This window comes from Callospermophilus lateralis, chromosome 3 (genome assembly GCF_048772815.1).
Source record: "Callospermophilus lateralis isolate mCalLat2 chromosome 3, mCalLat2.hap1, whole genome shotgun sequence".
NCBI lineage: Eukaryota > Metazoa > Chordata > Mammalia > Rodentia > Sciuridae > Callospermophilus > Callospermophilus lateralis.
Genome location: NC_135307.1, coordinates 157,290,661 through 157,316,191, shown reverse-complemented (window position 1 = coordinate 157,316,191; position 25,531 = coordinate 157,290,661). Strand labels below are relative to the sequence as shown.

Here is a 25,531-nt window from a genome sequence, read left to right as displayed (position 1 = left end):
AGGCTGAGGCAGGGGGATCAAGAGTTCAAAGCCAGCCTCAGCAACTCAGTGAGACCCTGTCTCTAAGTAAAATACAAAAAAGGGGTAGGGATGTGAGTGGTTAAGTTCCCCTGAGTTCAATCCTCAGTACAAGGGGGGAAAAAAGGGGAGGCTGAAATATATCTCAGTGGTAAAGTATTTCTGGGTTCAATCCCCAGTATTAAAACCAACAGACTACAAGCACCTTCCTCAAGGCCAACAAGGGGTAAAGAAGCATTGCTTTGTTTAGAAACAAACCTTGAACCATTTTTAAGAAATCTGAATGCTTTTGGTAAGAGAGCCAGGCACTTTCCTGAAGGGAGAAAAACTGTTAGTGACTCCCCTGTGCATTTTCCTCCACTTGTCAATCAGGCACTGGTGGTAGGACAACCCGGCAGATCTTTGGGACCTTCACTTTTGGTTCAAATCTCTTGTGACTCATTCTGGCTCAAGACTGACTTAATGCCTCTTCAAAAGATCTAAAGGATCACCAATGGCAAAGGGTACCTTCATGACAAAAGGGCAATGTTCCAAAATTCAAAACCCACAGGGGAAACAAAAACACATGAATTGATAAACGCCAGGATGTTATGCTGCTTGCAAATTCTGATTTAGACTAGTGCCATATAGCCAAAATTAAACTCCATAAACAGGGATATGCCAGAGTGGGAGCTAGTGAAATAGCTACTTTAATCTAATCAGTTTTGTACACCATGTTACAAAGTTGTATGTCAGTTCCAATATTCCCCTATGTATCTGAATATTACAAAGAAACTACTACAAAGAAAACACTATTTGTTTTGTATAAGTGTACAAGGAACTGAGAGGGGAAAGATGCCTTCTGGATCAGATTTTCATTTTTTTCCCCACAGTAAGCAAAAGCAAGGCATATTTCAGCTGACAAGGCACTAATACCTTCCTTTCTAATACTCACTAGTATGAAATAAAATGCAAAAACATTCTACCATAGATTGAGGAGATCTGAGGCAGGAGGATTTCAAGTTCGAGGTCAGCCAGAGGAACTTAAGAGACCTTGTCTCAAAAAAGACTGGGGATGTAACTCAGTGGGAAAGTACCCCTGGGATCAATATCCAATATAAAAAAAAAGAAAGAAAAAAGAAAAATTTGTCCAAATACTCCAGATTTATACTATTTTCTGTAAACATTTGAGATCCATGCTTATAAAACATTAATTTGGTACTGTTTTAACTCACAAAGAAGAAAGTGCTCTAAGAAATACCATAGCCTTCCCTATACCTCCTTCATGGTTTAAGTGTATTAAAGGGCAAAAATGATTCAAAGTATTGATATTCTGAATTGTTACTGTTTTCTCCTACCCTAAAAATAACTAAGATTTGGGGCTGGAGTTGTAGCTCAGTGGTAGAGCTCTTTCCTCGCACATGTGAGGCACTGGGTTCAATCCTCTGCACCACATAAAAAATACATAAACAAAATAAGTTTTTGTGTTCATCTACAACTAAAAATATTTTTTAAAAAACAAATAACTAAAATTTAATCTCCACTGTAGCACTGGTACATAAAACAACTGAATCAATTATAACCACTACACTAATTCTCTCTGCCTTTATGGGTAATTCGCTCTTTCTCCCCCCCTGATTGAGGCCTATAACCATATATCTATCCTCAAAAATAAGAAAACTGGCTGGGATTGTAGCTCAGTGGTATAGCACCTGCCTCACATCTGAGGGGCACTGAGTTCAACTCTCAGCACCATATATAAATAAGTGAATAAAATAAAGATCTATCAACAACTAAATGTGTATAATTTTTTTTTAAAGAGAACTTAGGACTTCTAGATCTCAGGCTACTAACATGAAAATTACTTAGGCACAGGCTTAACAAAAACCTGGAAGGGCTGCAGCAAGTGATCAGATTTGCACCACTCATCTTGGTGAGATAGGACCCAGAGGGACCCATCCCTGCTGACATCAACCACTCTTACCAGTAGGCTACCAACACACAAGCAATCTGCAATAGAACATTACAGACTGCAGGGCATTTGGAAGCTACATAGCACCAAAGTTCCTAGAACAGGAACCCAGGTTTGGAAGAAGGTCAATGCAGCACACTCAGCGAATGGATAAATCGAATCATCATTTCACAAGGCTGCAGTCCATTCAGTAGTCAAATCTGAACATAGAAATAGAAAAGAGATTCTATTGAATTGCTTTAAGTTCATATCTAGAAATCCATCTAATTAGTTGCTACCTGGACTATCTTCAAATGAGTTCACAAAGCAAAAAGGTTTGGGTGAACCATATGATCTGCAAGTATCTCTTGGCACAAAAATCCTACTGGAAAACAACCACAACACTGCAAGAGAAAAAGCTCCCATAGTTGAAAAAAAATATTTCTTTCATTCAGAGCTAAAGCCCTTCACCTCCACCCAAAATTTGCATATTTATGATTTGCCTTTGGGGTTTTTCTTAAAAAGCTCAACAAATGCCAGTGCAAAGTGATGCATGCCTATAATTCCAACAATTCCAGAGCACAAGGCAAGAGGACTGCAAGCCTAGCAACTTCATGAGAACCTATCTCAAAATAAAGAGCTGGGCACCGTGGTACACACCTGTAATCTCACTGCCCAGAAGAAAACTGAGGTAGGAGAACCTCAAGTTCAAAGCCAGCCTCAGCAACTCAGCAAAACCCCATGTCCAAATACATACATAAAAAAAAAGCAATCAAGCAAAAGGGAATGTAGCTCAGTAGAGCACTCTGGATTCAATCCCTAGTACCAAAAAACAAATTAAAAAAAAAAAAAAAAACCCACCAAAGCCCATGTTCCTCTTTTAGAATTAAGACAGCTATCTTAGGAGTAACGTGTCACCTGATCAGAAATAGGTTGGAGGCTGAGAGAGTGCTTTTTTTGAAAAGCTACATCAGAGAAACTTCTTTTTTTGGTGCAGGGGAACAAACCCAGGAATGCTAGGCAAGTGCTCTACCAGTCAACCACATCCCCAACCCAGAGACTTTAATTATTATGGTACTTAAATAAGTTTACCACATTCATGACACATGATGTCCTACAGCCATCTTCTTTTCCTGTTTCAAAAAGAAAAAGCAGAACTTACAAAGTTCTGAAAGTCTTCTAAAAATATGGGTATCAAGTTTACAAGTTTCCTTAAATACTAACTTTTGCTGCATACTTCTTTGACCACTGGCTATCTGAGATATTCAGATTTCTAATCTATATACTGTTCTTAATTTGCTCAAGCAACAAAGCCCTGGTAGTAAAGATAGCAAGCAAAATTAAATAAACAGTAGGATTTAAAATCATCTCACCACAGCACATTTCTCAGTGAGCTTCAATTTTTGCCCACAGAGCTTTTACAGGTGTTATGGCACAAGAACCCAAGATTTACAATGTCCAAACCCAGGACTTCATTCACAAACATAACATATACAAAGTTGCCCCTTTATAACCTTTAAATGCCCCCAGAACCTGCTGAAGAGAACCATTTAACATTTTTCAACAAAGTTCTTCAATGTTGGTGGAAAAGCTACCAAAGATATCAAATCAATTATCTAAGTTTTATGTTACTTCCTTACACAATCATAAACCTTGCATCAAACTAGCCAACTAAGATTAGCATCTATAACACAACTTTACTCCAGCCATTAGCACATCATTTTAGAGTCAGTTTAAAGAGAGATTTTCAATCAAGGGTGAATCTACTGGGCCTCAAAGGACATTTGACAAAGGCTACAGATATTTCTGACTATCAGAATGAAGGAGAGAAGGCTGCTGTTACCCAGGAGAGGCTGATAATGTTGTTCAACAACCTACTATGTATGTACAAGACAAGTTCCCAAAACAAAATGTCAACAGTGCTCAAGTTGTAAACTTCTAGATTAGATGCTGTCACTAGGTCTTACCAAATGAGAATTCAGATCTCAGAAAAAAGTCAAATCTAGAAAATTCTCAAATAACCTCTTGGTCATTTCTTCCTGTAACCAAAAAATAGGAGATCATAAATTGTCAAAATAGTATTCACAAATGGGGACCTTAAGACACTGTGTGCAAGTTACTGATCCAGAACAAGGGCGTGGGCAGCTTTGATAAGTCATACTTCCTGGAAAAAATAGTCATGAGTGTAGCAAAAAAAAATTAGACCACAAAAATTGGCAAATTTGGACTTACAAAGCTGGTTAAAATTCAGGAATGGCCCTGCAGGACATTTCTCCATCCTAGCTTAAGTGCCCTCACCCCTAAAAGTTTCCAAATCAATTAAGAACAGCTTTCAATCTTAGACAACTTTTCCTTTCCAAATGTTCAGCTTACTTCAGTCCACTCACAATAAAGGAGAGAAATTTGAAGCTTTTCAGAACCAAAGAGACTCTATCACCCACAAAAAAATGCTGTTACATTTGATTTGCCCTTACACTAATGGGAAAGACCAAATTAACCATGCAACTTTTCCCCTGAACTCTGATTTCTGCGGAACAAGCAAACACATTAGGCATAAGGATATTACAAATACTGGAGTGTTCAGCTACCAGACACAAATCAATACTTTTTAGTTTTGCTCACTTTGCCAAAATGAGTATGTACTAGCATTCAAAATCCTCAATAATCAATTTTACCCTCTACTTTTGTTTTAACCCCATAGGGTGGTAGGGTCTATGCAAATCCATGAATTCCACCCTTGTGGAAATTGCAATCTAAAGCAAATACATATAAAAATTAAGCTAACATGTAAATGTTTCTGAGTGATGCAGGCACATACACCTGTAATTCCAGCATATTGGGAAGCTGAGGCAGGAGGATTTTGAGTTTTAGGCCTGACTGGGCAAGTCAGCAAGACTGTCTCAAAATTTAAAAAAAGAACTAAGTAGGCATGTACCTCAGTGATAAAGCAACCCTAGACTCAATTCCAAGTACCATCCCCCTCCCCAAATATTTCAGTTGACTAACAAACTATAAAACTTTTTTTTTTTTTTGGTGGTGGTGGTGCGGGTTGCACCAGGGACTAAACCCAGGGGTACTTGGCCACATTACCCAGCAGTATTTTATTTAGAGACAGGGTCTCACTGGGTTGCTTAATGCCTCCCCTTGCTGAGACTGGCTTTGAAATAGTGATCCTGTTTCAGTCTCTGGAACAGCTAGTGTGCCACCGTGCCAGGCTAAAACTGTTTTTTTAATCAAGATTTTACCCAAGACTTGGCCACAAACTCCCTGTTGGATAAATTGTAAAACTATCTAGACCTGATCCACCACAGCACAGATCAGGCAGCAAAATGAAGGGCAATTGATTTCTGTAACTTTGTCAGAAGGATCCCAGGGACACCAAAGCCAGCCTCACCAACTTAGTGTGACCCTGTCTTAAAAGTAAAAAGGTAGCTCAGTGGTAAAGAACCCATAGTTTCCAAAAAAATATCTTAGCTACTGATAGACCAAGTTCCTGGAACTACTAAAACCAAGAGGCAGTTGATAGTGTTCATAACCCTCTTCCAATTTTGATGGAGGATCAGGGTGGTGGGGAAGTCATTTTAAAAATCAATTTAAATAAATAAGGTGAGCTGAAGAAATCAAATCTTTTTTGTTGTTGCTGTTTTGGGACAAGGTCTGGCTAGGTTGCTGAGGCTGGCTTTGAACTTCAAATCCTCCTGCCTCAGCCTCCTGAGCTGCTATGATTCAAGTGCCCCTAGTTCCAATCCCTGGTACCCCCCACCAAAGAAAATAAGAAAAACAAACGGCTATAAAAACTTCTATCCAAAACCTACATTTTGAAGAGAAAAATAACCAGAATACTCAAAGAAACTAACTTCAAGTTCTCACTTTGACTTAAATGAACCCCTGTCAACTTAAAAAAAATCAAGCCCCTCCCGTGTACAAAGCTCTGTTTCAATAACTAATACAATGGCGCCCTTGTTCCAACAGTCCAGTCGCTCAGCCTGCAACTTCGGTATTTACTTACTAGAAGAATACTTTCTCCAAAGATGCCTGTGAGTTCCAAAGAGCTGTTTTTAACATGGATCCAAAGTTCTTAAATTTGAGAGCGCCTAATTGTTTTATATTTTCTTTTTAAAATTTTCTGTCAAGAAAACTATATGATGATTCTGCATTTAAGATAGCGGCTCCGAACAATTCAAACTTAAAGGACCAATAAAGAGTGGAGACTCACCTCTAAATCTTTAATTGGCTATAGTAATCTCAGTTTATGGCACTTGCAATCTTTTGGACTTCAAGAAACGAGCCTGGGGCTTACATAAATACACAGAATTTAAAAATAAAAGCGCAGCTCAGTAAACATCTCAGACCTACTAAAAATTGCACAACTCCCACGAGGACGCATTTAGCGTTTACGAAGTTGCAAGGAACATGCTACAGATTTGAATTTCCCCAGTTGTTTGGGCCAAAAAGACCCTTTTCTTAAAGGGGGTTGGGAGAGGCGCCAGTTTGGAGACAACAAACCACTGACTTTTGTTTCATAATGAGTAAAGTTCACGTCCACCTTCCAGTCACCAATGGAAACCAATGGAAGTTTTATGAACTTCTAATATTAAGACACATTCTGGGGTTTCCGAGAATTAAGTCAAGGAGACTGGCCAAGAGACTACTCGGTATCGGTATCAGGCAGTGGAGGAGTGGTTCCTAAGGTCCTTCCAGCATGCGTGGTCCACTCCCTAATGGGAGAATCGGGGGTCACCGGGATGACCCCGGGCAGTCTTCAGATGGAACAGAGCAGAAAAGGGGCACCAGGTCTCGCAGGTGCTTCGGTACTGGGGGGGGGGGGGTTGGAGTCCAAGAGCAGCCAGGCCCCTGGGAGAGGGTGGAGAAAGGAACAAGGCTCCGGGAGGTCGACTGGGCCTCCCGTCCTGGAGACTGAGGGGAGGACCTCACCTTGTTACGGTCCTCCTCCTGCTGCTGCAGCAACTCGGGAACCGCGGCCATGGCGACGCGGGCCTAGAGCAGGGGCCGCCTGGCTGTGCGAGGAAAGAAGAGGCTGGGCCACCACCGCCGGGGCGCCTCTCAGGGGCGACCGCGGCCCCGCCTCCGCTGGCCTCCCTGCCCGACGGCGGCAGGAGGCCTTGGGACTCCGCCACCATCCCAGCAGCCCCGGGAGCAGGCAAACGGCGCGCCACGTGCTCCCCTAGAGCGGCCTCCCCGTCCCGGCTGCCGTCCATCTTGGAGCCGGGCAAAGAAGGAATGCGGGGCCTACCCTCGCTCCGCACCACGCGGAGACCGCTGACCCAAGGACTGCGACGCGGAGCGGAGCCACTGACACTCTTCCTGCGAGGCACGCTTCGACAGAGAGATCACGAACCTCCACCAAGCAATTTATTGCTCAGCCCGAGTCCAAGATGGCGACGAGAGGTGACGTATGCAAGATCTCGTGAGAGAGAAAGTACGAGATTTGGAGATGCCCGCGCTTCAGCACGAGGGGTGGGACTCCCTATGGGTTGCTTGCCTATGGAGGCTTGAGAAAGGACAGGGGGTGGGGCGTGAGCGCCGCAGTGCATGACGGGGCTGTCTTGCCTGGGGCGGGGCTTGACTCCAGGCCAAAGCGCGGGACTGATAAAAGTAGGATTCCCGAGAAGGTGTTGGCGCCCTGGGAGTTAACAAAGCGTGGTGGCGTCCAAGGTACTAACCCTGCTGTAGGCTGATGTTCTGTTTCAGTTGTAACTCTTCCCTGAGCTACATTCTCCCCACATGGCCCACAGCCGCTCTGTCCCCGCCGTGGGTCTGCACCTGCGGTGGAGCGGGAGACCACGTTGTCCGGATAGGTCGGCGGGCCCTGCTGACCGCGGCTTACTAGCACCGACCTGTAACAAGGCCACCTTTCAGAAGTTCGAATTTCACGTCTGTAAAACGGCATCACTATAATGCCCACTTTAGAGGGTGTGAGAATTAAATAAGAAATATCCGTACAGAATATTTAACAAAAAAACCTGATATTTAGAGATCCATAATTACGACTCGCGGCTTTTAGGACGCTTTCCATTGTTCTGTTTTGCGGTCTCCCAGGAAAACCTTCCTTTCTGGGCGTCGCATCTCTTTAGATTAAAGATTAGGGGCGTCTTGCCTAAACTATCTACTAGTGGGCATTTAATAAATGCTAGCCTTTCTGGGATTGATTCTTTCATGGGAAATAGCTTTCTGCAAACACGTCGAAAAGGTTTACTAAATACAGTTAGATATGCAACGTGATTCCAATGCAGCTTTCACTGGTGGTTCAAATATGTTATAGGTCTGGTATCTAACACCACTTTTCTTTTTAATAGGAATACAAAATAAAAAAGGTTCTCGACATTGCAGAGATAGAAGTGAAAAAAAAAATCTAAAGATGAAGGCATTTCAAACCATTTGCAGGCATCTCAGAAGTTTAAAGGGGTTTTCTGTAGAGCCAGCTCCCCTTGTGAATTTCTCCACTTCCCTTTATTCATGTGGCCGGAAGAAAAAAAACCCTTATGAAGAAGTGGACCAAACAAAATACTCTAGTTTAGTAAGGTCTGTTTTGTCATTCAGAGGCCTTGCCCAGACTCCAGAATCATTGTTTGAGGAAGATTGTTTACTATATGGACCCGTGAGTAAACATAAACTCTCAAAGCAAGATAAGGGGGCAAGAGTCCCACGAAACTGGTTTCCCATCTTCAATCCAGAGAGAAATGACTCTTCTGATCCAAATGATTCTTCAATGCCTTTGAAAATCCCTTTGCAAAGGAATATGATACCAAGTGTGACCCGGGTACTTCAGCAGACCATGACATCACAACAGGTTTTCTATTTGGAGAGGTGGAAACAGCGAATGATTCTGGAGCTGGGAGAAGATGGCTTTGCAGAATACACCTCAAGTAATTCTCTTAATTCTGGTTCTATAATTTTTAGAATATAGAAACAGTATTGGTATCAAAAGAACGAAGCTGGTTTTTGTTGAGAGGTGGGGTACTAGCTTACTATCTCAGCCTCTCAAGTTACTGGATTAGAGGTATATACCACTTTACCTGGCAGAATGAAGCATTTTTAACCTTACCAGTGAGGAAGTATTTATTTAATTAGCATAAAATAGCACTTCATATGTATTAACGCAATCCTCATGACAATCCTGTGAAACAAACTAGTTCCCCATTTCATAGATGAAACTGAAGCACAGAGATCAATAATTTGACTGCATGAACATAAAATTAATTTGTTTTATAAGCTACAAACTGTATCAGAATTGGTTATTTTCCCTGATTATGGGAAAAAAAGTCATTTGATAATAAAATTCTCATTTGGTAGGCATCAGAATCAAATAAACACCTGTTCAGTAGATCAAGTGTAAACTGACTGGTAAATTTAAAGTTTAAATTTAAAGTTCCTGGCAATAAGCCAGAACACATGGCCCATTATTCAGATATTCTTGATTAAGAACTAAAAGTAAATTAACTTTAGCTTTCAAGTCCTAAATTTCTTAGATGGGTAAGAATAGCTTCCATTCAAAAACAAATGATTTGGGGCTGGGGATGTGGCTAAAGCGGTAGCACGCTCGCCTGGCATGCTTGCGGCCCAGGTTCAATCCTCAGCACCAAGATGTTGTGTCCGCCAAATAATTAGTTAATTTTTAAAAAGTGGGGCTAGGGAGTTAGCTCAGTGGCAAGATTTGCGTGTATGTTTTGTTCAAACTAAATTTTACATAGACATTCCTTAGCCCATGCTTCCTTAAGATCAGTACATATACCCCCAGTGGTACAAAGTGCTTTTCTTTTTGTTTTAAAAGTAGTGTGCTTACTAGACATAGGGGCACTATGGTGTTTATAATCTAACATAGTGGCATTTGTGATTCCAGCAACTCAAGAAACTGAAGAAGGAGGATCACAAGACTGACCTCACCTCAGTATTTAGGGAGACCTCTAAGTCTCCAAATAAAAAGGGCTGGGGATGATGCTCAGGGGTGGAGTACACCTGGGTTCAGTCCCTAGTACTGAAAAGGTAAAAATAAAAGTAGTGTACTTCTTCTCAAGCATTTTAGAAAAGATGATGTAACCATGCACACATTTTAAAGAAAATTAAGTATGTACCAGTACCTGGTGAAGGCCTTACCCCCTTTTCATATTCCTCAGCTGTGTAGGGCAAGAATTATATGCAGGGGCTGTTGCCATGACCCGGCCTTTTTTTTTTTTTTTTTGGTGTGTGGTACTGGGGATTGGACCCAGGGGCGCTTTACAACTAAACTACATCCCCAACGTTTTTTTTTTTTTTTTTCAGGGGAACTGGAGATTGAACTCAGGGGTACACCACTGAGCCACATCCCCAGCCCTATTTAGAGATAGGGTCTCACTGAGTTGTTCAGCGCCTTGTTTTTGCTGAGGCTGGCTTTGAACTTGTAATCCTCCTGCCTCAGCCCCCCAAGTTTCTAGGATTAAAGGCATGTACCAGCATGCCAGGCTCAGGGGCTGCCTTCTTAAAATGGGTAACTAGGGATAACCATGAAATTATTCTCCACTTTCTAAACAAGCACCAAAAAACTCTTCTAATGACCTAAGTTTTATATTTGTACCACTAGAATTTATGTTCCTCATGAGGAGTTGTTTTGATTTTCCTTAAACAACTTTCAGGAATCTGAAATTACTAGTAATTTAAGAATTGTAAAGGGAGAAACCTGCTGGGTCACATGGGAGCCTAGGGTCTGCAGCTCTTGGCACAGAGTAAGGAAATGCACTGGTGGCCCCCTAGGTAAAGGAAAGGAATTTCTCTTTGGATTGCAAATGTGCCCCTGTAACCCAGGGCGCATTTCAGGGTCAACTTTGTGGATCTAGATGAGCTTTCTGCTGTATTTTTCTGTTAACTCTAAGTCAACCTTCAATTCACTCTTTAAGAAAATAGGGACAGTCACATACAGATTAGTGTCATGTCAAGAAAGAGAAAAAAAGAAGGAAGGAAAAAAGTCACTAAATTGATTACTGGGTCTAAAGAGGCAATCTGAATACTACTGGATTGATAAATTCTCTTTAGTTGATCCAAAGCCCGAAGCATAGGGATGTGCCCAGAGGCTCACCTTCTTCCAAACACTTGAGCAATTTCCAAGTATCAGTTCACTTTTTAAAAGAAGGGTGAGGATGAGAAAGTCTGTTATACTCAGATTTAAATGTTGATCATGATGAAAAAGGCTGAAGTTTATTCTAATTTGTTTATTTTTGTTACACTCATTTGTTTTTGTTTTGTTTTAGTGGTACTCTTCACATATTCTGGGCAAGCACTCTACCACAACTACACCCTCCAGTCAACGCTATTTTTTTTTTTAATCCTAAAATAACAACTATCCTGCCAGTTCTAGCATCAGAATATTGACAATGCATGATTTCTTTTTAAATGCACTTGTACTGAGACTTAAAACATTTCACTTGCATTCCTTTATTGCATAAATACTCTGACTTGATGATACCTGTAATCTATTCTTGAATTATTTTTTTTTCCTGGTGCCAGGGATTGAATTCATGACCTCATCTCAGACCAAATTTATAAACTGAGTCATGTTTGATGTTCTGAGCCGTATACTCTAAGGGACTCTGAAGTCTAGATTTCCTTGTGTGAGGTTACATATATTGAAGAATCTAGCCACAGGTCAGGTCGGCAGCAAAGAATGAATTGCCTGTTTGCATGGCAGTAGATAAAGCAACATTTTCTTTTGTATGTTGCTAGGGAATACTGGCCACTTCACATATGCTGAACAAGCGCTCTATCACTGAGCTACGCCCCTTAGCCCTCTTCCTGTTTTTGACATGTTTATCTTCTGATTCATTAAACTAGTCTATAGATAAATACCACATCTCTATTCTTTAGGTTTTAATTCCATCAGTCTTAAATTTTTTTATAAGCCTTCTATGGGCTAATAATCCAAATTGAGCAAAGTATATGTAGAATAGAATAATTTATTTACTAAGTTGAATTCATCTTTAATTCTCTAAGTAATTTCCTAGAAACAATGCCATTTTTTTGCCAGTGGTAGAATTCAACTTTCAAAGTCTTCATAAAAATACTTGACAAGGGCTGGGATAGAGCACTTGCCTAGCATATGTGAGACCCTAAGTTTAATCCCCAGTAGTGCAAAACAAACTTGAAAAACTTAATATGGTTTAATTTTACCTATTGGATGAGATTGTTTTTCTCCTTTTATGAGGGTCTGTCTCCAAGCATGTATTATCTCCTAATTGTTGTGTGTATCTGAATGGTATTCTCTGAGTTTAAACTTCTTTCTTTGCTTGGTGTGAATTAAAAAGAACAAATTCTGGTACCAAAAAAATAAATAAGTGCAGAGGAAGAATGCCACATATTCTTCTCACCTCCACCATCCAAATTCCACAACATCCAAATATTTTTAATCTATGCCTGTCTTAAGTTAGTTGTAAAAAGAACTAAACAGAACCATAATGCCCTAAATTTCTAATGGTTTTTATTACAACCAGTTAAAACTCTTTAAATTGGGTACTTACACAGACAGTACCATAAATTAGATGTGGTCCTTAAGCCCCACAAGCCACCCCCAGATCTTCAGTTCTAGCTTTGGCTTAATTCTACTAGAAATATTTAATGTGTTTCATTTCTAAACAGATCTGATCCCTTTGGTTTTTGAAAATACATTCTTAGGGTCCACCAGAAGCTAAATTTTGGTATCATAGGGGTTGCCCCTTTCTCTGTTTTTCTTTTTTTTTTTTTATTGGTACTGGAGTATTTCACTAAACTACTTCCCCAGTCCTTTTTAATTCTTTTTTTTTTTTTTTTTTTTTTAAACAAGGTCTTGCTAAGTTTAGGGCCTCACTAAATGTCTAAGGTTGACCTCAAATTTGTAATCCTCCTGCCTCAGCCTCCTGAGTCACTGGGATTATAGGCCTATGCCACTGTGCCCTGCTGGGGTTGCCTCTTAAAGGTAACTTTTATGGGTTGTGTGTTTTTGTTGTTGTTGTTGTTTCGGATTTTGGGTTTTGGTACTGGGGATTTAACCAATATCATGGGTGCTTTACCATTGAGCTACATTCCCAGTCATTTTTATGTTTTTATTTTGAATAAGGTTCTAAATTATTGAGGCTAGCCTCCAATTTGTGATCCTCCTGCCTCAGCCCTCCCCCATTCGCTGGCATTACAGGGCTGTGCCACCATGCCTGGCAACTTTCATGTGACTTTTAGTTTGATGATTCAGAGTTGTCTATAGCATTGGTTTTTAGTATTAGCTTTGTTTTTGTTTGTATCTTTTTTTTTTTCCTTCTTTTTCCTTGATTTTTCTTTCAGACATCTTTTTACAAGGGAAACAGTTCCATGAAGCCTTGGAAAGCATACTTTCACCCCAGGAGAGCATAAAAGAGAGAGATGAAAAACTTCTCAAATGTGGCTACATCGAAAGCATCCAACATATTCTGAAAGATGTCAGTGGAGTGCGGGCTCTTGAAAGCGCTGTTCAGCATGAGACTTTAAAGTATGTAGGTCTACTGGACTGTGTGGCTGAGTATCAGTAAGTATGAAATTGTTTCTGTCACAGTATGGTGGTGAGTGAATGTCAGGTAGGACAGATGGTGCCTGTCAAGAGACACTTCTTTTCCTGTTTTTTTATTTTTTGTGTACTGAGCATTGAACCCAGGGGTACTTAACCACTGAACTATATTCCCAGCTCATTTTTATTTTGAGACCATCTTGCTAAGTTGCCCAGGCTGGCCTTGAACATGCAGTCTTTCCTCAGGCTCCCAACTTACTGGGATTTTAGGCGTGCACCCAGCTTACTTTTTCTTCATAACCCCTGCTTCAGGGGATACCTGTAGGTGTTGTGGCATTTCTTCTTTAAAGTCAAACCTATATTATAGGTGAAAGTATTGGGTGCAGGGAAGGAGATATACCAGATACAGAAAAGAAAGGTGCATAGTCCTTGATAATCAGTATTTCGTAATCAAACTGGTGGGGAAAAAAGTCTAGTTTTCAATATCCCCAGCATGGTGCCTTCCAGCCTTTCCTTTTTCTCCTCTCTCCAAACAGGATACCAGCCATAAGATCCAGTTTGATTCTTACATTTCCTTTTTTTCTCAAATTTTTTTTTATTTTGGGTTTTTTTCTTTTTTCCTGTTTTCCTAAACGTAGTATCATGACCTGTTTGCCCTGAAAATCAACTCTCTTCCTGTTGAGTTGTTGACATGATAGGAAGAATTCTAAACTTACTGAAGCTTCCTGCAGTTTTAAAATTGCTGCTGTTACTGTTTTTTTCCCAGTTAGTCCAGATTCCAAGAGTAGCTATAACCTGCAGGCACCCTTATTCCAAATAAAGCATGTGAGCAATGATAACAGGATGGGGAGTGGGGGCAGTATCTGTGTGTATAGCCCATGGAGCTCTAGTTAAAATTTAACTTAAAAAAAAAAAAAAAAAGACAGGGCTGGGAATGTAACTCAGTGATAGCATATATACTTAGCAGGCATGCATCAGGCCCTGGGTTCAACCTCCAGCATCACCCCACACGCCAAAAAAATTTTTTAAAGAAATTCTTTTGGCAGGATTTGGGGTTGTGACTCAGTGGTAGAGTACTTGCCTAGCATGTGTGAGGCACTGGGTTCAATCCTCAGCACCACATAAAAAATAAACAAAATAAAGGTGCATTGACAACTAAAAAATATTTTTTAAAAAAAATTCTTTTGGCAGGGGGAGTACTGGGAGTTTAACTCAGGGCGCTATACCACTAAGCTACATTCCCAGTCCATTTTATTTTTTCTTTTGAAACAGGATCTCACTAAATTGCTGAGGCTGACATTGAACTTGTGATTCTCCTGCCTCAGCCTCCCAAATCACTGGGATTAGAGGCGTGCACCATCATGCCTGGCTTCTTTGCCCAATTTTTAAATGGAGTTATTTGTTTTCTTGTTATTGAGTTGAATTTCTTATATATTTTGGATAATAGCTCCTTATTACATGTATCGTTTATAAATATTTTCTCCTATTCTATGGTTTGTCTATTCACTATATTGTTTCCTGTCCTGAGTAGAAGCTTTTTAATTTGATATAATCCCATTTGTCATTTTTGCTTTTGTTACTTGTGCTTTTGGGGTTATATTAAAAAAATCATTGCCCAGACCAATGTTGTAGAACTTTTCCCCTGTTTTCTTCTAGAAGTTTTATAGTTTCAGGTCTTATAATTAGGTGTTTAATTTTTAGTCAGTAGTTGTATATGGTGTGAGATAAGGATGCAGATTCGTTTTTCTGCAAGTGGATATCCATTTTTTAAACATTTATTGAAGATACTGTCCTTTCCCTATTGTGTTCTTGGCAGCTTTTTTAAATCAATTGGCTGAAATGCATGGATTTATTTCTGGCTCTGTCCTGTTCTATTGGATGGTGTGTCTCTTCTTTTTGCTGGAACCATGCTGTTTTGATTACTAAACTTGATTTATTTATTTGTTTATTTGGTACTAGGGATTGAACCCAATGGTACTTTACCACTGAGCTATATTCTCAACCTTTTTTATTTTTTATTTTCAGAAGGGTCTCACTAAGTTCCTGATAGTGGCCTTGAATTTGAGATCCTCCTGACTCCGATCCTGAGTCTTTAGAATTACAGGTGTTAGTCACCATGCCCAGCATATAATTTTTAATTTGAAATCAAGAAGTGTGGTACTGGGCACAGTGGTACACTTCTATAGTCCAGGCAACTTGTGAGGCCGTTGCAAGTTTAAGACCAACCTCAGAAATTTAACAAGGCACCAAGGACTTAGCCAGACCCTGTTTCAAAATAAAACATGAAAAAAGGGGCTAGGGATATGGCTAAATGGTTAAGGTCACTGGGTTCAACACCTGGTACCAAAAAAAAAAAAAAGTGCAATGCTCTGGCTTTGTCCTTTTAGCTCAATTGCTTTGGCTATTGAAGGTTCAAATTAATATTTTAGGATTTTTTTTCTATTTCTATGTAATATGACATTGGAATTTTATTAAGGATTACATTAAATCTGTATGTTGCTTTAGGTAGTGAGGACATTTTAATAGTATGTTGTCGATCCATGAACGTGGGATATCTTAAATTTTATTTGTGTCGTCTTCATCTTCTTTCATCAATGTTTTACAGTCTTTGATATGCTACTAAGATATCTCACATTTCAGGTTGAACATCTCTCATCTGAAATGTGAAATAGTCTAAAATCTGAAACATTCTAAACCTGAAGTTTTTGGTTTTCATTTTTGTTTTTGTACTAGGGATTGAACCCAGGGCAATTTACCACTGAGCTACATCCCCAGCCATTTTTATTTTTTATCTTGAGACAGGATCTCGCCAGATTGCTGATGGTCTCCCCAAGTTGCCTCCAAGGCTAGCTTCGAACTTGTGGTTTCCCAAGTCACTGGGATTACAGGCATGTGCCTGTGGCTTAAATCTTAAATACTTAATGTCCTAAGCATTTTGGTTAAGGCTATATATCCAACCAATGTTTAGTTCTATAATTGTAGTACATTTCTATAAACAGTGGTCCATGGCAGAAAGTTGGGGTTTTCTTTGTTTTGTTTTTTTGAGGCATTTTGATTTATTCAAGTGAAAATTAGAAATACTATCCTTATGGAGTTACTGGGGCTCTCTTCTCATTTAGGTAGAGTCTCAGACTTGGCAATGTTACAAAACAACTATAAAGACAATAAAATTATCTCTAGACCTGTATTGAGTAGTCACTACCCATAAATGGCTATATAGAATTTGAAAGTGGGCAATACAAACTGAGGTGTGCTGTGACTGTATACAAACTAGTTTGCAATGCTTTAGAACAACAACAAGGCAAAACACCTCATTAGTAACATTTTCACATTAATTATATGCTGAAATGATAATATTTTAGACATCTGGGGTTAAATAAAATACTAAATACCTATTTTTTTCTTTTATGTATTTTTTTTATTTATTTAATGGTGCTGGGGACAGCACCCAAGGGGCACTTTACTGCTGAGCTCTATCCCCCGATTCTTTTTTATTTTTTATTTGAAATAGTGTCTTGCTTATGAATTGCTGAGGCTGACCTTGAACTTACTTGCTCCCTCCTCACCTCCAAGTTGCTAGGACTTCAGGCATCTGACATTTTATTTTATTTTTTAGTGGTACTGGAGATTGAACCCAGGGCCTTGTACATGTGAGGCAAACACTCTACCAACTGAGCTATATCCCCATTCCTATTTTATTTTATTTTAGAAAGTGCTACTCTAGCTAGGCAGGGTGGCACACCTTTATAATCTCAGTGGCTCAAGAGGCTGGAGCAGGAAGATGTCAGGTTTAAACCAGCCTCAGCAGTTTAGCAGGGCTATAAGCAACCTAGTGAAACCCTGTCTCAAAATAAAATATAAAAAGGGCTGGGAATGTAGCTCAGTGGCTGAGCACTCTTGGGTTTAATCTCTGGTAACAAAAAGAAAGAAAGTGCTGCTCTATTTATATAAGCCTGCATAAATTGTAGCTATCTAGCATTATATTGACATGAAAGTAACATATATACTTCGTACAAAATTACTCCAAACTGCGGTTTTATTTTTATTTATTTATTTATTGGTATTGGGGATTAAACTAGGGGCATTTAACCACTGAGCCACATCCCTAGCCCTCTTGATTTTTCATTTTGAGACAAGGTCTCACTAAGTTGCTGAAGTTGAACTTGAATTTACAATCTTCCTTCATCAGCCTACCAAGTTACTAGAATTACAGGCTTGAGCCACTGCACCCAGCCAAACTTCTGATTGTGCAATGAAGTTTTAAAAGACAGATTGAACAGAGAGCACCAATGATCTTTCTCCACTACAATCCCTTTAATATCTATAATTGTAATATAAGAGCCCACCAGGCTGGGCACAGTGATGCATGCTTATAATTTCAGTAACTTGGAAGGCTGAGGCAGGAAGTAGCATAGCAATTTTGAGACCAGCCGTAGCAATTTAGCAAGGCCCTAAGCAATTTATCAAGACCCTGTCTCAAAAAATAAAAGGAATGGGGAGGTGGCTCAGTGGTGAATATACCTGGGTTCAATCCTCAATACCAAAAAATAAAAAATAAATAAGACCCCCACCAGGATTGGGGGAGTGAGGAGGGGTATACTGGTTACCTGATACCTCCCTTGGGGGAAAAAAAAAAATAGCAGGCTGGGCACAGTGACTCAGGAGGCTGAGACAGGAGGATTGCCAGCTCAAAGCCAGCCTCAGCAACAGCAAGGCACTTAGCAACTCGGTGAGACCCTCTCTCTAAATAAAATACAAAATAGGGCTGAGGTGTGGCTCAGTGGTCAAGTCCTCCTGAGTTCAATCCCTGTTACCAAAAGAAAAAAAAATGGCAAGAAATTTTTATTTTCCCAATATCCCAGATTCCCTTCCTTGTATGTAAACTTTTAGTAGAGGAATCAGTGCCTATTGATTGTTAATGAATTTGAACCCCAGCTTTGGTTTTTGAGCAAGAAAATGTTTGAAGTGCCATGATACATAATCTTTCATGATGGGGACTTCACTATTGACAATCTTCATTCTGAAGATTTTGAAGCAAAATCACATTTTAATTCATCTGTCAACTATTAAACAAGTCCAAGGAATTACAAGAAAGTTTAGAAACTTAGGGCAAGGGTTGTGGCTCAGAGGTAGAGCGCTCTCGCCTAGCACATGCGAGGCCCTGGGTTCAATTCTCAGTACCACATAAAAATAAATAAAAACAAAGAAAATTTAGAAACTTAAACTGCAGAAAAGTTGGTTTTTGGTTTTTTTTTTTTTTTCAGTTTGCCCACGTAGTTCACATCTGAAGTTCTTGTTTATATTGCTCAGGATCAAAGCCAAGACCTCATGCACCTTAGGAAAGTGCTCTTCACTGAACCATGTGCCCAGCTGTATCATGCCTTTCTAATCCTAAAGAATTGAAACTAGTTTTGGAAAGTGGTGAATAGAAACAGTGGTCATTGGGTAAACTAAGTAGTAAATGGTACAGAAGAGTTAACCTAATAGAGCTTCTCAGTTTGGACTGTTACCTACAAAGACTTCCTTTGGTTTCTCCTCAGGGGCAAGTTGTGTGTGATTGATTGGAAGACATCAGAGAAACCAAAGCCTTTTATCCAAAATACATATGACAACCCTCTACAAGTTGTGGCATATGTGGGTGCCATAAACCATGATGCCAACTACAGTTTTCAGGTTAGGGCACTGAACCTCTACTTACTTAAAGCTTTGCTCAATGTTTATTTACAGCTGCTTCGCTGGTTTTGGTTTTTACCCTATTTTTATCCCACTGCTAACTGTCTCTTATCCTTGTCTCACCTAAATATCACTGTTTTTCCTTTCATTCTGGGCATTTGTTTAAATAGTTATTTAATGATCACAGACCATTCTTTAGTGTTTTATCTGTCATCTTTGTGTTCCATGTGTCCTGGTGAAGTCTTTGATCAACCCACCTTAGAAACTGAATTAGAATTATTATGCTTAGTACTGATTGAGTTTGCCCTGGAGTAAGAAGAAAATAAACCTAATTCTGGACTTAATGCAGAAATACTGGTATCACCCTGTGTTTCTTTCTAGGTTCAGTGTGGCCTGATTGTGGTAGCTTACAAAGATGGATCCCCTGCCCACCCACATTTCATGGATGCAGAGCTCTGTTCCCAGTATTGGACCAAGTGGCTTCTTCGGCTAGAAGAATATGCAGAAAAGAAAAAGAACCACCATATTCAAAAAACAGATTAGAGTTGTTTCCAAATAAAAAATAAGGGCTGGGGGTGTAACTCAGTGGTAGAGCACCACTGGGTTCAATCCCCAGTACTGGGAAAAGAAAGAAAACAGGATAGTATACCTTTTAGGAATATTAAGTACTTTCTCATTGTTTAGACAGATTCATTGCTATTCACTCTTCTAAAAGAGGAGATATCTCTGAATCTTAAAACCTATATGAATACAAGAAGAAATATTAATTTGTTGAAAATGTGGTGTTGGGCTAGGGCTCTATCTTAGTTGGTAGGATGATTGCCTAGCACATGTGAGGCACTGAGTTCAATCCTCAGCACCACATAAAAATAAAATAAAGGTATTGTGTCCATCTACTATAAAAAAATATTTTAAAAAGAAAGAAAACATGTTGTTACTAAAAAGCCAGAAAAATTTAAGATTTAAAGAGCTAGATATTGGCATGTGAAATACAACTATGCTGCCTCTTATTATTTACCTGAAAAGAGGGCAATTAGGATTGGTAACCACATTTGTAGAACTTTTGTGTTTCTGGTACAATGCCCAGTCTTTGAATTGAGATTGGAAGGCATTGAGGCTTGATGTGCTAAGCATTTCCCCAAGGTTCACAGGGAGAGAAGGGGCATATCCCCAGGGATGTAAAGGTTGAGAGAGACCTTTATACTTGTTCTGTACAATTCTGTATTTGTGTGTGTTCTCCTCACATCCCCATACTGCATATATTCCTGTAACCTGTAATTTCCCCAGCATGTATGTAGAATGAGGATATATATTAGCCAGTCACCACTGCCAATGCAATTTCCTAAAACTTGCTTTTATATATTGGGGTTATCTATATATTTCATTTAAGGGGAAAAACTTATATTGAACACTAACTGCATACACATGTGATTATTTAACCTGGAGTAAGCATTGCTATCTGTAAAGATGGAGCACACTTACCATTTCATTGACAGTATGGCATACCACATAACCCCTAGAAGTAGCCAGACATGTGGAAATTGTCACTGTAGGTGGTTATTAACTGCTTCTAGTGTCAGTCAGCTGATGCTGTACATAAAATTTTTATTTAGAACTTTGTAGCTATGGGAACACTAACAAAATCCATTAAGTTTTTTCTATGTTTGATAAGTAATAAGTTGTTCTTGGGTTTGAGAAAGTTAAATGCCTGTTATTGCCCTGGGGGAAGTTCTTCTGTTTTATGAAGTAAGTCTGGTAGCATTTAAGTTACAGTTGATGACTTCAAATAATAGGCTGCTATAAATTTTATTTACTTTCTCTGGTGCTGGGGATCAAACCCAGGTCCTTGTACATGCTAGGCATGTGCTGTACTACTGAGCTACATGTCCAGGACTTTGTGGGTTTTGTTTGGGTTTAACCCAAAGGTTCTTTACCACTGAGCCACAACCCCAGCCCTTTTTATTCTTTTTTTTTTTTTTTTGTGTGTGTGTGTGTGTGTGCTGGAGATTGAACCCAGGGGCACTCGACCACTGAGCCATATCCCCAGCCTTATTTTGTATTTTATTTAGAGACAGGTTCTCACTGAGTTGCTTAGCACCTTGTTATTGCTGAGGCTGGCTTTGAACTGATAATCTCCTGTCTCAGCCTCCTGAGCTAGTGAGATTAGAGGGGTGTGCCACCGCACCCAGCCCTTTTTATTTATTTTTATTTTTTTAAACTATTTCTCTTCTGTTTAGTTTCTATTTTTTTTAAATATCTTTATTATTTTTATGTGGTGCTGAGGATCGAACCCAGTGCCTCAGACGTGCGAAGCAAGTGCTCCACAGCTGAGCCACAATCCCAGCGTCCCCTTTTTATTTTTTGAAACAGGTTCTCATTAAGTTGCTAAGGCTGGCCTTGAATTTGTGAACCTCTTGCCTCAGCCTCCTGAGTTGCTGGGGTTACAGGTATGTGCCACTGCACCCAGTTTGGACTTTGTTTTTAAATTCATTTTTCTACCAACCCAGTAGCTTACTTGGTTCTCAGCAAGCTCTCAACCATAGTCACCTGTTAGAGAATACAGTACAGGTAGGAGAGAGGAGGGTTGTGGGAGACCTTTATACTTGCTCTGTACACTTCTGTATTCATGTGGAGTATGGAGGATGGATTCCCATACTACATATATTCCTGTAGCAAATAATTGAAACTGTTAAAACTTGAGCTAACTATCTGGGTGTGGTGGAACACACATGTAATCCCAGTGACTTAGAAGGCTGAGGCAGGAGAATTGCAAGCTCAAGGCCAGTCTCGGTAACTTAGCAAGACTCTGTCTGAAAATAAAAAAGGACCATGACTGTATCAGTGATAAAGTGCCCCTAGGTTCCATCTTCAGTACCATCAAAAAAAAAAAAAAAAAAAGTTATTGCCCTAGATATGGTGCAGGAGACTGAAGCAAGAGGGTCACCTGAGCCTAGGAGTTCAGGATCAGCCTGGACAACATAATGAGGCCCTATTTCTTTATTTAAAATTTTTTTTTAAAAAGTTATCACTATGGGCTGGGGATGTGGCTCAAGCAGTAGCGCGCTTGGCTGGTGTGCGTGCGGCCCGGGTTCGATCCTCGGCACCACATACAAACAGAGATGTTGTGTCCGCTGAGAACTAAAAAATAAAAAAATATAAAAAAAAAAAAGTTATCACTACTAAGACAGGAGGAGAAAGCCAAATCTGAATTTCTGAATTGAGTCACAATTTTTCAAGAATTAATATGTAACATTGATTTTTGGATACTACCTTTTCTCCTAAGTGATACACAGCATATTAAAATTCTGTGAAATGAAACTGAGATTGCACAATAAGGAGAGATTTTCTAATTAAGCATTACTAAAACATTTTTTAAAAGAGATAAATATTGCTCTTTAGGAGGCTTCCTCACAGAAGTTCAGGACATAACCTTGTAGTTTTTACTTTTACAAAAAATGTATTAGATTCAAAACTAACTATATTCCCTTTTCTGATGTAATATTGCTCTTAATATATTCAGCAGCTGACAAAAGCTTCAAAGTGGTACTTAAAAACAATTTCAATTTAAAAATAAAAGAATGGCTTTTCCCCCCCTTGAAACATGGTCTGTTCCTCAGAGCCATTAGACCATGACATTCTGAGAACATTAACCCCTATAAATCTATTACAATTCCAGGAAAACTTGTCAACATATGACCTCTGGTTTTTCATATGTGTTGACCCTGGTAAATACAGGAAGAGGGTTTGTCACAAGTCAGTGTTTCTAGGTAACCAATTTGCCTGCTGACTTTAAAAGGAGCTGGAGAGGGGTAATTTGTTTAAATCACTGCAGCTTTCCACCTGAACAATTAGACATTTGATTATAATCTGCCCTATACCCTCCCTCCCTACCTCCACACAGAAACGTGAAACAAGGGAATAATGGGAACTTTAAGAAGCACTTCAGGTGTTTTGAGCTGATACCTAAAGAAAAACATTATTTAAACATTTGCTAAATACAAGGTAGAACTGACTCTTCCTTCTAGTCCCACAGGCCTAAAAGTTAAGCACAAATTTGCTGCTCCTGGATGTCTAACCAGCTGATCCTCTTAAATAGAAGGGAGATTGAGAGAATCTCTTTGGGGAGATGCTCATTATTGAACAAAAAGCTTGTATGTCACCTTGACACTAACAGTTTTCAGGTTTGAGTAATGCAGTTGTGAAAAAACTAATCAAAATGATGTTCTGGGTTAGGGTTTGAGTCTTTCTTTTTTGATTAAAAGAAAGAAAGAAAGTAAATAGAACATTACAGATAAAGCCCTTGTGTTTGTTTCCCTAATCCCATTTCCCTCTGCCTTGGGACAAACATCATAAATTTGGTATGTATCTTTCCAGTGTATCCTTTTTATAGTCTTATTATATATATGGTCTCCATGAGTAATATAGTCCTACTTTCTATGCTCTTTTAATTTTTACTTGGTTTGTCTTGACTCCTCCCCCCACAGTGCTGGGTATCAAACCCAGGCCTTATACATAGTGAACAAGCTTTCTACCACTAAGGTTAACCCACCACTCTCAACATTTCTTTCTGAGATCTGTCCAGGTTGACCACTTCTAGATCTAGTGCTTGGGCTTTAGCTGCTCTGTAATATTTCCTCATTTTTTAATGTCATACTAATGGTCTCTAAGGCTGACAATGTTTTGGTACTATGGACAATACTGCAGTGAACACCTTTGCATGTGTGTCCCAGTACATACATACAAGGCATATGCAATTAGAGTGGAAAGCAGAGTGTGAATCATGGCTTTGCCATTTACTAGTTCTGTGACCTCCTGACCTAATTTTTTCATTTGTAAATTCAGAGGTATTTTAGTCAGCTATTTCACTGATCTGACAAGAACAATTTAGAGGAAAAAGGTTTATTTGGGGCTCAAAATTTCAGAGATCTCAGTTCACAGCTGTCACCATTGCTCTGGGCCTAAGGTAAGGCAGAACATCATAGCAGAAAGGTATCAAGGAGGAAAGCAGCTCAGGATGTGGCAATCAGGAAGCAGAGCTCTACTCATCAGGGACAAAATATAAACCCCAAAGGCACTCCCCCAGGACCTACCTCCTCCCAACACCCAACTGCCCACAGTTACCACCCATTAATCTGATTAGGTTACAGCTTTCCTAATCCAATCATCTCACCTCAATTTTCTTGCATTGTTTCACATATGAGCTTTTGCAGGACACACAATCTAAATCATAACAAGAGGGAATAATAATCCTTAGAGTTGTGAGAATTAAATGAGCCAACCACTTAGAACAGTGCCTGCCACAGAGCGGGAACAAAATGTCAGCTGTCCTCATTGTCAAATTATCAGACCTGGTCATGTCTTTGCTCGGTGACAGCTTGAACAGTACTGCCAAATTTCTCTTCATAATGGTAATATCAACTTACACTCCCACGAGTAATGTCAGGAATTTCCTGATTTTCCACATATCTTAAGACCTTTTAGGGTGAATGTTCATTTTTTATTTGCAACACCATTACTGCTTGCCTTTGAAATCTGCTTTAAAGCGGGATTGCCCTCTAGTGGTGAGAGAAGTACACTTCAGTTATGGGGCAGGATCCAAAAAAAGAACAGATTTTCTTGTATCTTGGGGTAAATTAGGCAATTTTGGTTGCTATTAGGTTTGAATAAGATCAATTACATGATTTTTCCATTATCTACTCTATTTTTAGGCAGCTTGTACTTTTTACTTTTTCCTACTATGGTGATAGCCTTTTCTGTAAGTCCAAGATGAAGGAAGATCTGTCTGCAAAGCCCAGCCAAACCTCTTGCAGCTGAATGCATCTGGGTCACTGCTCAGAAAAGAGGAGTGAGATAAAATAGGAAAGAGGCTACTTACCAAATGGGCAGGAGACTGCCATTCCTTGAGCAGTCTTGAATCTCCAGTGGAAAAGACGGTAATGTGAACATCAGTGCTAGTCACAGAAGCTGAGCTGAATTGGCTCAAAAGGGTCCCCATTAATATCTTTCTAGATTGGCCTCAGATTACCTGCTGTGAAGACTTCTGGAATCAGTCTGAAAGAAGTTAAGAATGTTTAAGATGTTAAATATTGATCATCAAAGGCATAGATGCATTTTAAAATATCTGTACAAAAATGTTCATGAGAGTTAAGGATATAAAGAAACTATATTAGCTATGGCACACACCAGCAACTCAGGAGGCTGTTAGGAGAAGGGCAAGTTCAAGGAAAGCCTGGGGAATTTAGTAAGAACCTGTCTCAAAATCAGAAGTAAAAAGGGACGTAGCTCAGGTAAAGTGCTCCTGGGTTTGGGTCCCAGTACCACAAAAAAAAAAAAAAAGTTTTGGAAATGTTACATATCTTTACATTACTGTCACTAAATTTATATCAAAATTTACAATAAGAAAATAAAACCTA

At 39.5% G+C, this 25,531-nt stretch overlaps 2 protein-coding genes and 1 non-coding gene across 6 annotated transcripts in view; 1 reads left to right on the top strand and 2 right to left on the bottom strand.

Moving 5' to 3' along the window:
* Positions 1–7,339, bottom strand: part of Snx5 (sorting nexin 5) — a 23,661-nt gene extending 16,322 nt beyond the window's left edge. Inside the window, exons 1-2 of one of the 3 annotated variants that reach the window (XM_076851495.1) lie at positions 7,203–7,339; positions 6,884–6,966 (exon numbers count right to left, since the gene is read on the bottom strand). In XM_076851495.1, the coding sequence (XP_076707610.1) occupies positions 6,884–6,934 (51 nt within the window). In that variant the 5' untranslated portion in view covers positions 6,935–6,966; positions 7,203–7,339. Of the gene's footprint in view, positions 1–3,040; positions 3,082–6,883; positions 7,111–7,202 lie in introns of those variants that run through there. The other 2 variants (XM_076851496.1, XM_076851494.2) reach the window with 2 other exon arrangements.
* LOC143396159 (small nucleolar RNA SNORD17) lies at positions 1,904–2,141 on the bottom strand. The gene has a single exon (XR_013091032.1). It is a non-coding gene; the product is annotated as a small nucleolar RNA SNORD17 (small nucleolar RNA).
* Positions 7,129–25,531, top strand: Mgme1 (mitochondrial genome maintenance exonuclease 1). 2 transcript variants are annotated; one of them, XM_076851498.1, is made up of 5 exons: positions 7,129–7,426; positions 8,266–8,835; positions 13,247–13,466; positions 18,986–19,118; positions 19,500–25,531. In XM_076851498.1, the coding sequence occupies exons 2-5, from the start codon at positions 8,328–8,330 to the stop codon at positions 19,659–19,661; spliced, it is 1,023 nt and encodes a 340-aa protein (XP_076707613.1). In that variant the 5' UTR covers positions 7,129–7,426; positions 8,266–8,327; the 3' UTR covers positions 19,662–25,531. The 2 variants fall into 2 exon arrangements, with proteins under 2 accessions (XP_076707613.1, XP_076707612.1); XM_076851497.1 differs by lacking the exon at positions 7,129–7,426 and adding an exon at positions 7,548–7,624.